General features: G+C 41.9%; 1 protein-coding gene across 3 annotated transcripts; it reads left to right on the forward strand.

The window, feature by feature from the left end:
- Positions 836 to 13,498, forward strand: CCDC117 (coiled-coil domain containing 117). 3 transcript variants are annotated; one of them, XM_021074024.1, is made up of 5 exons: positions 845 to 1,174; positions 1,798 to 1,854; positions 7,593 to 7,817; positions 8,611 to 8,748; positions 10,449 to 13,498. In XM_021074024.1, the coding sequence occupies exons 1-5, from the start codon at positions 993 to 995 to the stop codon at positions 10,684 to 10,686; spliced, it is 840 nt and encodes a 279-aa protein (XP_020929683.1). In that variant the 5' UTR covers positions 845 to 992; the 3' UTR covers positions 10,687 to 13,498. The 3 variants fall into 3 exon arrangements, with proteins under 3 accessions (XP_020929685.1, XP_020929683.1, XP_020929684.1); XM_021074025.1 differs by having other exon boundaries at positions 1,801 to 1,854; XM_021074026.1 differs by lacking the exon at positions 8,611 to 8,748 and having other exon boundaries at positions 836 to 1,174; positions 10,449 to 13,488.

The following is a 15,062-nucleotide window of genomic DNA, read 5'->3' on the forward strand; positions in this document are numbered from 1 at the left end:
TGGCTAATAGGAAGGACTGCTGTTTCTTTACCAGTTATACATTTAGCCTCCCTTCATTCCTCCCACCTTCTAGAAAAGATTGCCTAAATACCCGTACAGCAGAGCCCTGCTTCCTGGAGCCCTCTCCCAAATCGCCTATGACACACCCAAATCCAGTGAGACTCCTTTCCCAATACCTTGTTCCTGGCACCCTCTCTCACTGCCTTATCTCAATAAATCCACCTTTTGTTCAAATGTAGGTGTATTCTTGGTGGTCTTTGGCTGAGGGGCATTGATTTTGGTTTAAGGAACTCAGATTAGATGACCGTGCTGGTGCCGCTTCCTGAGATGGGGGAAATGGGTGTGATTAGTGGTTGAGATGACCAACTCGGATGGCCCCTCTGGCAAGTCCTGGACCCAGATTGTAAGGCTTGCCAGGATCTCTCACAAGCGCTCTGAGGTGTTCTCTGATCCTCCACCCTGTTCCTTCTAAGGCATTACCAACTTCATTTATGTTGAAACAGAAGGAATTAGCAGCTCATTTTAAATGTGTACCAGATGCCAGGGAGTGTTTGAAGGGCTCTAGATGTTTTCATTCATTTACTTCTCCTATCAGCCTTATGAACGTTGATACTACTATTTTTGGGTTTTACTGATGCGATACCTGAGGTTCAGAGGTTCCCTAACTTGCACAGCAATGATTCGAACCCAGGTCTTACTCCAGGTTGGCCAGTGTCACCCTGGACTCCTGGGTAACTAGGCCGAGGCGGCCATCTTGCCTGTGGTATGTACGGACTGCAAGTCCCGGCAGCCCTCGCGGTGGCAGCCTTCTGCACACAACAAATCCCGGCCTGCCCCTGGGCGGTCCGGGGTGGAGGGTTCTAGAAGGAGTGACGTGGGGTCTGGAGCGGGCTCGGAGGCGGGCGCCTCACGGCAGTAGCTGTGGCCGCAGCGCCGGGCCTGGGGACGTGGGCGGTCGGGGCCGCGGACGCAGCTTCCTCATCTCCCCGGCCATGGCCGCGCTTGGCCGGCCCTTCAGCGGCCTCCCCCTGAGCGGCGGCTCGGACTTCCTGCAGCCGCCGCCGGCCTTCCCCGGCCGGGCCTTCCCGCCGGGGGCGGACGGCGCCGAGCTGACCCCGCGGCCGGGACCCCGCGCTGCCCCGAGCAGCCCCGGCGGGAGCGCGGCGCGCGGACGGTGAGGAGCCCGGCGGGCGGGCAGGCGCGGGCTCGTTGACACTCCCCACGACCCTCGGCGGGGTCTTCTCCGTCCCAGGTTGCTGAGGCAGAGAGTGAGCCCCAGAGTCCGTTACCGTAAGTCGCCTGAGGTCGCACAGCGCGGGCGTCCGGCTCGGACCTCGGGCTGCCTGTGCCTCGGTGAGTGAGGAGAAAGTCCCGAGTTCGCCCAGGGAGAGCGGAGATGGGAACCCGGGCCGACCCGAGCCTGGGTCGGACCGCGGGGCGGCCGCGGCTACTGGTAACCTTTCGGCGCCTCTCGGACACTGAGTTTCTTCATCCCCAACTTGGGACAGAAATGGGTCCTCCTAGTGAGATTATAAAGTGCTTAGCACAGTCCTTGTCTCGAATGCGTTGTTATGCCCCAGATAAATCTCCCACGGTTTCGACCAAATGAGAAGTTTAGATTGCAGTTTCTATGCATGTCAGGACCACCCAGCATTTATACCTGACTGACCTTGTTACCGGCACTTCCATCCCCCTCGGCAAGGAAGGGGACAGCTGATAGGTTTGGGCTGGGCAGGATATCGGAGGTAGAGTAGATCTAATAAATTTCTCATCTGACTTGATTTTTGTTTGTTTCAGCAGTGTTTCTGATCACTGTAGAAAGAAACACAAGCGAGAGGAGGAGGAGGATGATGAGTAAGTTTCAGGTGCCTTTTTATTCACTTAATGGTCACTTAATTTAACCTATTTTCTGTCCACAACTGCTTGTTTTAAGTGAGTTGAAATATTAGGTGTCTGTGAAAAGAGGCTCAGGGAAATAATAACGAGTCGCCTTTTAGAGAAGGGAGCTAAGCAGGTCAGAGGTAAACTTTTCACTCTTGGGCAATTGTAATTTTGAATTTTGAGCCATGTGAATATTATTACATGCACAGAGTAAAAGAATTCACAGAAAGCTACATATTGAAAAGTCTTAAAACTCTTTGCTCCCAGTTCTACCCAGAGGTTACATTTGTTACCTGTTTCCTATTTCTCCTAAGGAAGATAGTATAAACAAGTTTATAACTGTATACTTCTGGTTTTTTAGATTTGTAGCCCGATACTATTCACATTGCAACGCGTTGGTCTTTTCATTTTACTCTCCTGGGGCACATAGAGTTCTACCTAACTTTTTCAAAAGTTGAATTCTATTGTAAGGCTAGGTATAGGTCATTAAGCAGTCAGCTAGTGTTGGATTTCTAAATTAATTGGAACCTTTTGTTATTACTAACAGATCTACCATGCCTGTCATTTTTTTATTAAAGTATATTTGATTTACAGTGTGTCAGTTTTTGTTGTACAGCAAAGGACTATCATTCTTTTTAAGTTCTTTGTATATATTTGCAAGTAGATAAAGGAATTTAATTGTTGGATTTTAAAGCCTATGCGTTTTGAATTTTGAAGAAGAGTTGTTGTCAGTGTATAGGCCTTAGGCCTTTTATCAGTGGGTATGGCTGTTTCTCCATCTTCTCACCAGAACTGTATTTTCAAACTTTTTGATCACCACTTAGCTGTTAGGTAAAAATTGCATGTCATAGGCAGTCTAAATTTTTTTTTTCCTTTGTGTTTTCAGGTTCTCACCTGCAGCATATGGAGGCTCCCAGGCTAGGGGTCTAATCGGAGCTGTTGCTGCTGCCTATGCCAGGGCCACAGCAACGTCAGATCCTTAACCCACTGTGCAAGGCCAGGGATTGAATCTGCAACCTCATGGTTCCTAGTCGGATTTGTTTCTGCTGCGCCACAATGGGAACTCCTCATAGGCAGTCTAATTTAAGAGTAAGAGACTTCCTCAAAGAGGATATCCAAATAACTGATCAAATGGAAAGATGTTCAACCTCATCATTCTGTAGGGAAATGCCTCTTAAAAGCACAGTGGGAAAATGAGAGAAAACCACATCTTTCTGGACCCCATGTTGGTACCTCTCCCACCTTTGAGAGATAAAAATCCCTCTAGGACAATAGAGAAGGGGACTCGTCTCCCGCCTCCCAGCTGCCCTGGGAGCTATTTGCTTTTCTTTAATAAAGACTTTGCTTGCTTAAAAAAAAAAAAAAAAAGCACAGTGGCATAGTACTCTATCTACCACTGGTATTGGAGGGTTACAGAGCACCAGGAACTCTTCAAACACTGTGGATGAGAATATAAATTGATACTCTTTGGGAAACAATTTTGTGTTAGCTAATGAGTTGAAGGCATGCATACGTACCTATTTACCCAGCTGTTCTCATCAGGAGACACAAGAAAGTTCATAGCACCCTTATTCATGAGTTCAAAATTGGAATGTCCCAGAGTTCCCATTGTGGGCCAGTGGTTAACGAATCCTACTAGTAACCATGAGGTTTCTGGTTCGATCCCTGGCCTTGCTCAGTGCGTTAAGGATCCAGTGTTGCTGTGAGCTGTGGTGTGTCACAGACCCAGCTTGGATCCTGAGTTGCTGTGGTTGCACCGTAGGCCAGCAGCTACAGCTCCAATTAGACCCCTAGCCTGGGAACCTCCATGTACCATGGGTGCGTCCCTAGAAAAGGCAAAAAGACCAAAAAAAAAAAAAAAAAAAAAAAAAACCTCACCTGTCAACATAGAGGTGTCTTATAAGCAAAGCAGGAGCAAAAGAAACTTTACAAGAATGTATATGTAGCGGTTCCCATCGTGGCACAGTGGTTAACAAATCCGACTAGGAACCATGAGGTTGTGGGTTTGATCCCTGGCCTTACTCAGTGGGTTAAGGATGCGGCATTGCTGTGAGCTGTGGTGTAGGTTGCAGACGCGGCTCGGATCCCAAGTTTCTGTGGCTCTGGTGTAGGCTGATGGCTACAGCTCTGATTCGACCTCTAGCCTGGGAATCTCCATATGCCGAGGGAGCGGCTCAAGAAATATCAAAAAGAAAAAGAAAAAAAAGAATGTATATGTATACAGTATAATTCCTTAGGTTCAAAGCAGGCAAAACTAAAAACCGTATAAGGTTGCATACATCTACATACATGTATGTATTTTTTTTTAAATGAAGTGATTACCTAAAAGATGGTATTTGCCTATTGAGAGAAGGGAATAGAGTACCGTTTTCGATCCTGGTAACAGTCTATATTTTGAATATTTTCATGGATTTTTGTTTCGTAACTATTAAATTGTATGTACTTTAAGGAGTGTAGGGATTTTATGATTACATAAAGTAGATCACTGTAGTAATTTGTATTTTGTAAGTTATATGCAATGTTGAACATCTTTTCCTTTAAGCCATTTGTATTCGATTTTGTGTAAATTTTTCATGTTTCTGTAAATTTTTTATTGGCTTACTGGTTTATTGATTTTTTTCTTGCTAACTTTAAGACAGTTTATTATGTATGTTGTGTTTTCCCCAGATTTGTTGTTTGTCTTTTAGCTTTGTGTATGATTTTTTTTTTCTTTTGCCAGCAGAAACTGGATTTTCTCACCTGGTTGATACATAGACTAATGAGATATTAGATTCGAAAGTTGCCTTAGTTTAAAAAAAAAACCTCTAGGGAGTTGCTTTTGTGGCTCAGCAGTAACGAACCCGACTAGTATCCATGAGGATGCGGCTTCAATCCCTGGTCTTGCTCTGTGGGTTAAGGATCTGGCATTGCCGTGAGCTGTGGTGCAGGCTGCAAATTTGGCTCAGATCCTGCGTTGCTGTAACTGTGGGGTAGGCCAGCAGCTGCAGTTCCAATTCAACCCCAAGCCTGGGAACTTCCATATGCTTAGAATGCAACCCTAAAAAGAAAAAAAAAACAAAAAACCAAAAAAACGACAAACCTCTGGAGGAGACAATATTTTTGTCTTTTATTGCCTTGAGATTGCTGTTTTAAACAGGGACCTCTTTGCTTTTATCTTTTGGGGTTCCCTATAAGAGATTATTGAATAAAGGGTTCCAATGTCATAAATAAAAAGATTGAAGTATAAAAACAATTGACTTTAAAAGTTAACCATATTTAATTTACAGATGGAGAGATAGAGGCCTGGGAGGATAAGGGACTGGACAGTTGGATGTCAGATGCCTGAGGGGTACTGCCCACTTGCTGCTTCCAAAGTTCTCATCAAAACTTTAAAGTCTTTTTTTTTTTTTTTTTTTTTTTTTTTGCTTTTTAGGGCCAAACCTGTGGCCTATGAGGCTCCCAGGCTAGGGGTCTATTTGGAGCTACAGCTGCCGGCCTACACCACAGCCACAGCAATGCAGAATCCAAGCCACTTCTGCAACCTACACTACAGCTCACATCAACAGAGGATTCTTAAACCGTTGAGCAAAGCTGGGGATCAAACCTGCAACCTCATGGATACTATCGGATTTGTTTCCGCTGAGCCATGACAGAAACTCCAGAACTTTAAAGTCTTTTATGTCACATTTTCCTTGAGACGTAATCATTGATCTCTAATTATTTGCCAAGTGGACCTAGAGACATGAAATAGCCCAAATTATATTGGAGATCAGAGATTAGAATCCAACTCTGATACTCAGTTATGTTTAATAGTTGAATTTTTAGCTATGCTAGGAAGTTACCTATTCCTTCTAGATTTATTCTCCTTTTTCTTAGGTGATTTCTTATGTGTATAACTTCTGCTTTCTAAATCATCACATATTTGGGGAGTTCCCGTCATGGCGCAGTGGTTAACGAATCCGACTAGGAACCATGAGGTTGCAGGTTCGGTCCCTGCCCTTGCTCAGTGGGTTAATGATCCGGCGTTGCCTTGAGCTGTGGTGTAGGTTGCAGACGCGGCTCGGATCCCGCGTTGCTGTGTCTCTGGCGTAGGCCGGTGGCTACAGCTCCGATTCGACCCCTAGCCTGGGAACCTCCATATGCCGCGGGAGCGGCCCAAAGAAATAGCAAAAAGACTAAATAAATAAATAAATAAATAAATCATCACATATTTGAACTAACATTACAGAAGTATTTAATGTATGGGTAGACATTCTTAATACTTCCTTATGAATTAAGATTAATTACAAACTAAACATTTCATAGTTCATTCCAATCAAAAATCTACATTCAAGAGAGCGTTATTAACTTGTCAGACTTTGTATTGCCAGAGACTTTAATGTTGATTTTCATAGTTTAACATGAAATAGAAACTTCTCCCTTTAAAATACATACTGTTCCTTTTGACTCTGAGTTTAGAGTCAGAAGCTGTGGGGACCATTAATGAATCTTTTGGTTGCAGATTCTGGTCTCTGGATTGCACTTGCAGTTGCCCAGGCAATAAAGTACTTTCAGTCTAAATATCTAAGTAGAGCAGGGCAGGTTGTCTATTTAACTTGTTTCAGGAAAGCTTTCAGTTAAACTCTTAGCATTGTTGTAGTGCTTGTAGATACTAGTTTGTGGTAAGAGCTTGAGCTGTTGCACTTCCCTGATAAAGCAGGAGGTTTTAGTGAACATGATGTAGAGGTAGGATTCAGGGGTTACCTCTGGGGTCTGGTACCCAAAACACAGCTCAGCCTAAACATGACACCTTGGAAAGGGCGCTTTAATTTTTTAGGTCCTAGTTTCCACATCTGCAAAACAGAGCTATTGGATTTGATGAATTCTAAAGTCTCAGTGAAATATAAAATCTTATAGGAAGTTAGTTTATGTTGCAGTGTGGGGGAAAAGTGCACCCTATTATAAGTCAGGAACCCCAAGAGCAAATGACAGCCCTTGACATTTTTGGGAGAAGAAATCAGCAGTATCATTTGCATGTAGTACATCTGTGTAATACTTGCTACAGACCTGATGAGGGAATATTTGATGCCTGCAGACTACCACCTCATATGACTGGTGTGATGGAACAGCAGCTGTATGAAAAAAGTATGGCTGGAACTGAATTGCTGCTTTGTAATTTTTGGTTTCTTTACCTCCCATCAAACCTTTCCAGAGCTGAATAAGTAGGAATGATTTCAAGTTACCACATTGAGCACTTCTGACCTGAAAAGGCAAAATCTTGCAGGTGCAACCTAATTTGACAAGTATCAGTAAGGGAAACATCTCAGGGAAGCTTCGAGAATGACAGAAAAGAAAATACATGGTTTTCCATCTTGCAATCACATACTGTTAAAAATTAAGAGTTTTGGAGTTCCCATCCTGGCACAGCGGAAACGAATCCGACTAGGAACCATGAGGTTACAGGTTCAATCCCTAGCCTCGCTCAGTGGGTTAAGGATCTGGCATTGCCATGAGCTGTGGTGTAGGTTGCAGACACGGCTTGGATCCTGCATTGCTGAGGCTGTGGTGTAGACTGTCAGTTGTAGCTCCAATTTGACCCCTAGCTGGGGAACCTCCATATGCTATGGATGCAGCCCTGAAGGGGGGGTAAAAATTAGAGCGTTTTTGATAGAAGAATTTGATAAGAGATGGGGATGATAAACATTTCATTTATATTGGTCAAGATTTTTATTAATTTTTTTTAAAAATTTCAGTTGCCCAGTGAGAAAGAAAAGGTTGACTGAAGCAGGGCTCTGTGCTAGTCCTAATGACTGGATTCTTTGTGCACATCAGAATATAGAGGGTCATGGAGTAAATCCTTGCTCTAGTGGCCTTTCTGCACCTGGTATATTAGATGTTATTTGTGAAGAAATGGATCAGACAACAGGAGAACCACAGTGTGAAGTTGCCCGAAGGAGGCTTCAGGAAATTGAGGACAGGTAAATGGACAGCATTTATTGGCTCTTTGGCTTGTTGCTGATCTTTTGTAACATCTCTACTCTTTCCAGCTACTCTTAATTTGTCATTTGATGATGCCTTGATCCTTACTCAGCCTATCAGACTTTATATAAAAATCAGGAATCTCAAGGTATATGCTTTAAATGTTAAACTCTTCTCATAGAACTGTACTAAATATTTTCACTTACTATCTGAATATTTTTGGTTTATGAAGGTTTTTAGGGACACATTGTTCAAATTTGCCTCTAATGTAGAACTTTTTCATTAAATGTTGAATGTCTCTTTCATATATACTTCTTTCTCCCAGGTATAGTCTCATCTTGATCTTTTGCTTTAGCTCCTGTTGCTTTTATCCTTTTTTATTTTTTAAAAATTTTGTCCAATTCAGAGTTCCCGTCATGGCTCAGTGGTTAATGAATCCGACTAGGAACCATGAGGTTACAGGTTCAATCCCTGGCCTTGCTCAGTGGGTTAAGGATCCGGCATTGCCGTGAGCTGTGGTGTAGGTCGCAGACGTGGCTCAGATCCCGAGTTGCTATGGCTCTGGCGTAGGCTGGTGGCTACAGCTCCAATTAGATCCCCAGCCTGGGAACCTCCATATGCTGCAGGAGTGGCCTAAGAAATGGCAAAAAGACAAAAAAATTTTTTTAAAAATTTTTGTCCAATTAATAGAGTATTTAATAGCGTGACTAATACTTTTTCTTTTCTGCCTGTACCTTTTTTTTTCTTTCTTTCTTTTTGGCTGCCCTGTGGCATGCCTCTGCCTTTCTTTAGAATAATTGACGAAGATGAAGAAGTTGAAGCTGACAGAAATATAAACCATCTCCCCAGCCTTGTCCTTTCTGATACCATGAAAACAGGTTTGAAGAGGGAATTTGATGAAGTCTTTACAAAGAAAATGATTGAGTCCATGTAAGTTTTGGTTTCTGTTCAGTTATGATCTTGGAGGGAAATCCAAAATTGGAGACCCTTCTTTTTTGCTTTTTAGGGCCACACCCGCAGCATATGGAAATTCCCAGGCTAAGGGTTGAATCGGAGCTATAGCAGCAGGCCTACAACACAGCCATGCCAGATCCAAGCCACGTCTTCAACCTACGCCAATGCTCCCAGCAACGTTGGATCCTTAACCCACTGAGTGAGGCCAGGGATCAAACCCACATCCTCATGGATAGTAGTTCAAGTTTGTTACCACTGAGCCACAACAGGAACTCCTGGAGACCCTTTCTTAATTCACTGGGGTGAGCAGATTCTCTGTGCAGGTAAGAGTTAGAAGAATGCAGGAGTGGCTGTCTTGCCTACTTACCCCTGGATTGTTTTGAAGTCTTGGAATGAACTGATAGTCTAACATTTGGTAATGTGAGGATTGGCAAGAAAGAGCCCATTCTCCTAAATTCCTGAGATAGGATGTGGGTACCATATTTCAAAATGTCCTGTTTATCTGGCTCTCTAAGTTATCTGTGACCACCATTAAGACCTAGGAAACAAAACAAAAAGTCTCCTAGCATTTAAAAAAAGATGTCACAAAAGCCAGAATCTAAAACTCAGATTCTTGTCTTTTTTTTTTTTTTTTTTTTTTAAGGGCTGTGCCCACGACATATGGAAGTTCCCAGGCTAAAGGTCGAATCAGAGCTGCAGCTGCTGGCCTGTGCCACATCCACAGCAACTCAGGATCCATTCCTTGTCTTCGACCTACACCGCAGCTCAAGGCAGTGCCGGATCCTTAACCCACTGAGCAGGGCCAGGGATGGAACCCGCATCCTCATGGATACTAGTCGGGTTTATTACTCTTGAGCCACAGTGGGAACACCTGAAAATTCTTAGGATACCAGGCCCACTGATGCCAGGTAAATGAGGCATCATAACCTTTAGATACAGTGGGTTCAGCTGCCCCTCACAGGGACTTTGCATTAGCCTCCTAGTGTGAGCTTATAATTAACTACCCATCCCTGAGGGTGGGTAAATAGTTTAGCCAAGAGTCAGCAGGTCACGTTGCCCTCCAGCCTAAAACATAGCACTTTCTGTTCTTGATAGTTTTCCAGAAGCTAGCTTTTGAGGGGTTAGGGGTGGTGGGAAAGGTGTTCTTCATTGTTTGTGTTTTATTTTGCCTTACTTGCCCTTGGGTCCCAGAAACCATCAAACTATCACTTGGTGGGGAGGGTAGGGGATAGGCACAGATAATGGCTTACTGCAAAAAGTGTTATACTTCATAGCTATACTAAGTATAAGCCGAACTGAGATATTTTTAGGGTGTTTGGCCAGTGTTTCATTTATAATGGTTTAGTACAAGATAGTAGCACACATGTGCTAAAATTAACCACAATTTAAGAAAAAATTAAGTTAAATCATGGGCTCCTATTTCTCACACTGAATATTTATATTCAGATCACAGCATCAGTACAACCAGTTGGTTTGGTTGAAAAGACATACAGAACTTTTAAAATTTTGTGTACTGGAGTGGCCTTCTAAAGATTTATTTGGATTCTCATAAAGCTCCTGTTTTGGTGCCATCAATTCTTAACTCTAGTGTTAGATAGCAAACATTAGTTTTTCAACGTATCTTTTATTTTCATGTTGTAAAATTATTGACAAAAATCTATATTTTAATGTCTTAGGAGCCGTCCTTCCATGGAGCTTGTGCTCTGGAAACCTCTCCCTGAACTCCTTTCCGATAAGCCAAAGCCATCATCTGATGCTAAGAACTACACAGGAGAGAGCCAAACTAAGCATGCAGCTGCCGGCACTGCCTTCCCTCAAAGAACGGAACTGTTTGTGGAACCTCGGCAAACAGGGTTGCCTGTTTACAATAGTTTGGAGACAGCTGCTTGCACAGAAGAAGAGATGGAACTCTAGAAACCAGTTTCAACCCTTAAGTTGGTGAAACTTAGAAGGCCCATGTGTTCAGTCATGAGCCTGCTTATGTAGTGTAGGGACTTGAAGGTTTTGAAACGGGTGTAATATCTCCACCTGTATTTTGGGGTGGGACTCATTTTGGGTAGCCATTTCTTGAATTCAACTTTTTGCAAAGGAAACTTGTCTCAAGGGAAAAGCAGTTTTCTAGGGGTCTTATTAAAGGAATATGAGATCACATTCTGCAAAGTCAGGTATAGAAGCTGTATGTGTAAAAGTAGCTTAAGTTATCTGTCGTATTGTCTAAATCATTCAGATATTTGGAGAATATTCAGATACTTGAGTTGAAAAAGATGCATTAAGAAAGAAGGATTCCCTTGTGGCGCATCAGATAAAGGATCTGGCATTGTCACTGCAGCAGTGTGGTTTCAATCCCTGACCTGAGAACCTTTGGGTGTGGGTGCAAAAAAAGAAAAGGGAAGAAGGATGTTCCTCCTGCTACAAGCGTACCTGACAGCTTCATATTTAGATATGAGCTCTCTGCAGTGGAGACTGACTGTATGTGACTGGGGAGAGGAAGGAAGAAGACAGTAGCTTAAGCTTGTTGCTGGGAAATTTAACAGAGGCTCTGAAACTTGCATATTAGTTGTCAATTCAGTGTAACTATATTGAATTAAATAACCAGTAGGTTGTGGCTCACCTCTGCCTCTGAAAATGCAATGAAAATACAAAGAAAAGGTTTTTCCTTGGAGGCTTTTTTGCCTTGTGCTACTGTTGCTCCTTGGATTCCCTTGCATAATTGATAAGCCCACCTATTCAGTAATGTTTACAACTTAATAACTGGGTGGTATGTTAAAAGATTGTGAGTTAACACGTGCAAATTGGCTCTGGGAGAACCATCCCTTAGGTAATCCTGAAGAAGTGCTGTTTCAGCCAAGCCCAGCATGTAACTTCTGTAGTTAAAAAAAGGTTGTGCCTATATAGCAAGTTGAGTTTTTTAATATTAATTTACAAAACAGTGACTGCATAATTAACTGAGAGCATACAGTGAGTGACCTGGAGATTAACAGTTTTAGCCAATTTGCCTGGTGCTTCAGGTATTGTGCGAAAGCCTAAAAGTAGAGACTAGCTTCCTGCTAGCAGAAGTCTTTGTCTTGAGGAACTTCCCCAGGCTCAGGGTGTCCTCTGAGGGGAACCAGGATTGAAACTTTATTTCTCAGGAAGAGCTCTTCTGCGTGGCAAGGACCTGGTAGTATAAAGTAAAATGAGTTCCTTTAGTGCTGTAGGATATCCACCATAACTTATTAAATATACTGGCCCTTTTATCGTACAGCAGAGACCACCCCAGTTCTCTTTGTTTTGTTTTACTGGGTTTCTTTTGTCTTTGTAGATATCAGACACCTTGTGTATAAGAAATGATTTATGCCAAGTGGAGGTGACTTTTTAGGAGCCAGTTAGAGGCAATTTTGAAACCCATGCCGAAATCCCTCTTCTTACAGTTGGTGTGGAAGTCACAAGTCTGTTAATTGGACTGTTTCCTCTACCTATTGTTCCTGCTTTCTCTATTTCTGTCTGGACAGTCAGGAAAAGATTTAATGTTTAATATTTAAACAAAATATTTAATACCTACACAGTAAAATTATTCAAACTTCAAACCAGTATTGAAACCAGTTGGAAACCAGCTAATAGTTTCTTAATCTCAGATTTAGAGATGAATGTAAACTGTATTCTGTTGAAATGTGCAAGTGTTTGATTCATGCCGTTTAAAAAACTCCTGCCTTTAGGTCATTGTTTAATGGGACCAACTGTAAAGTTTGTAGCCTTAAAGAAATCTCTATGCTAAAAAAGTTTGTTCTGGTTCAGCTAAGAAACATGAAATAACTGCCTGGAATTTGGAGTTAGCCCCAGTGTTCTGGAGAAGGGGAGGTGACAGTTTTCCAAAGAAGGACCCATACACACTGATATTGTCTTCTATAGGGATTGTTGGACAGGCCTCAGATCAAGGTCTGTACAATGAACAGGAGGAAAGAAGAGCTTTGAAACAAGGCTCTTGATACCACTGGTGAATATAGGTGAGAACTAGTAAGATTCTGTTAACATCCAAGTGGAAGTTGTTTCAGGAGTCATATTGTATGACTTGATCATTATTTCTGCAGGAAAAATGGATGTTCAGTGCTCTTTTTTAAACTTTATCTTGCATATGTTTGTATAAAAATCGTCTTCTTCATCCTTGTGGTGCTTATTCATCTGAGCCGTTTCCATAGTCCTCATGCCTCTGCTTTGTTTTTCCTTTGTAAAGTAAGGCTTTTGCTTTTGCCTTAAAGTTTCCCTAGGGAATTCTTTTCATTTTGTACAGCTTTTGCAGCATGGATCAAACATTGGCTTACTTACGCTAATGTGTGAAGAGAAAATTATCTGAACAGGTGAGCTTTAATGAACAAATGTATATTTTCTCTGAGTTTGAGTAGGGCGTGTGTGGTTGCATTATTTTTTTTTTAATTAATATGAAGAAAGTAAGTCCAGTTCTCACAAATACTAATCAAATAAAAATTGCTACTCATTCTTGAAAAGGTGCAAATGTAAAATTTTTAAAAAATATCTATGGTGGGAGCTAGAACCATGCAAAGAATGTTTACCAACAGGTTCATTAATTATTTTGGATCTGGAACTTGGTTTTGTTTTTTAATAGTAATAAGAATGGTAGAGTACTAGGAAGGTTCTGGAAGATGCTGTCAATTTTACTTTAAAATGAGAATCTGGTGTTTCTGTATTTTATTGTTTTCAATAAAACTTAAGTGTTTTGGACTTTTTGAGATATTTGTATTCCTGCCGTGAAGTTAATGAAGTTTGCTCTTTGCTCTCCTCTAAATTTTATTGAAGCAGCATGCAGCATTCATTATCAGCGAGAGATTGAAATTTATTCTCAACAGATGGTTATGTTGGATTAAAAGTAAATTTCATAAAAGAATTAGGTATTTCCAAAATAGACCACGTTTTGCCATTTTAAAACCCATAGAATTTTTTTTTTTTTTTTTTTATTTTTAGGGCCGCACTTGCAGCACATGGAGGTTCCCAAGCTAGGGGTCCAGTCAGAGCTACAGCTACTAGCCTACACCAAAGCCACAACAGTGTGGGATCTGAGCTGCATCTGCGATCTACACCACAGTTCACAGCAATGCCAGATCCTTAACCCACTGAGCGAGGCCGGGGATCAAACCTGCAACCTCATGGTTCCTAGTTGGATCATTTCTGCTGCGCCACAATGGGAACACCATAAAACCCATAGAAATTTCCATGCCACTTAACAACTCACTCCTGATGTCCATCAATGTCTTGGCAGGGGGATGGAGTCTTAAAAAATGTTCCAGGAGTTCCCATCATTTTCCCATAGAAAAATTTCTTTAATGTTCTGTTACATGGTCATTCCTTTCAAGAGTTTACAGGTCACTGGGTGGCAGTATTGCCTGCATATTTCAACCATTATGTGATAAATATGGATCCCTGATTTATGGGCAGGCAGAGTTTGAGTTGCAGTTACAGAAAACTATTGTTTTTTCACCAAAATTGGGAAATCACAGGTAAAAGTTATCTATTTTTACAGATACGGATTCTGTGTAGATAGTGGCAATAGTATAAGCCAATTCACCAAGGTCCAGGTTTCTTTACTACTTGACTAGTTGTCTTATACTCTATTTAGAGCAATATTTAAAATGTCTAGATTTCACTGAAATCTAAAGTGTGGTTTAGGCAGTGTAACTTTAAACTTGAGGGAATACAGATTTGTATGCATCAGTTGGGTTCAAATATTCTACCAGTGGCACTTGAGAGCTGAGTTGTACACGGTTAGATCAGTGTTGAACTACAGCACCCTTAAGACAAGGATGTTGTCTTTCAGCAACTGGCTAGTGTGAAAACAAACCAGTCTTCCTGTTCCTTAATGAACTTTAGAAGTCACAGGGTAAAGATTTAATTCTTAGGCGTCCCATCAGCATTTAACTGATACCATAAAATATTCCTGGAAGAAGGCGGTATTACCTCCACCTGCAGTGCTGTCCTTGCTTTTTCTGCTCCAGAGCATACCTAGTAGAAAAGCAAGCACCTCTCAATGTTACAAAGTCCAGGGAAGTGGTTTGCAGGTCTTACAGGGAAAGACCTTAATTTTTATTTCCAACCATTCAATTTAGTGTTTCAATATGAAGGTATCTTTGAACATAGGGTGTTTTCTCAAGTCTGAGCATAGTGTTTAGTATTTTTCACCCATCTGTACAGGAAATGAAAATTGGAAAAATCTACACAGGTTATGTTGTGTGTTATCCTGGCTAGTACAGCTTGTCTTTTGTCTTTTAGGGCTGCACCCATAGCATATGGAGATTTCCAGG

The sequence above is a fragment of the Sus scrofa genome, chromosome 14 (genome assembly GCF_000003025.6).
Source record: "Sus scrofa isolate TJ Tabasco breed Duroc chromosome 14, Sscrofa11.1, whole genome shotgun sequence".
In the NCBI taxonomy this organism is placed as follows: domain Eukaryota; kingdom Metazoa; phylum Chordata; class Mammalia; order Artiodactyla; family Suidae; genus Sus; species Sus scrofa.

What these genes read in the sequence shown, in the direction of transcription:
- CCDC117 (XM_021074024.1), top strand. Translation starts at nt 993, where the DNA reads ATGGCCGCGCTTGGCCGGCCCTTCAGCGGCCTCCCCCTGAGCGGCGGC. An exon ending in GAGGAGGAGGAGGATGATGA is followed by an intron (nt 1,855 to 7,592) that starts GTAAGTTTCAGG and finishes TAAAAATTTCAG; the next exon opens with TTGCCCAGTGAGAAAGAAAA. An exon ending in CTTCAGGAAATTGAGGACAG is followed by an intron (nt 7,818 to 8,610) that starts GTAAATGGACAG and finishes GCCTTTCTTTAG; the next exon opens with AATAATTGACGAAGATGAAG.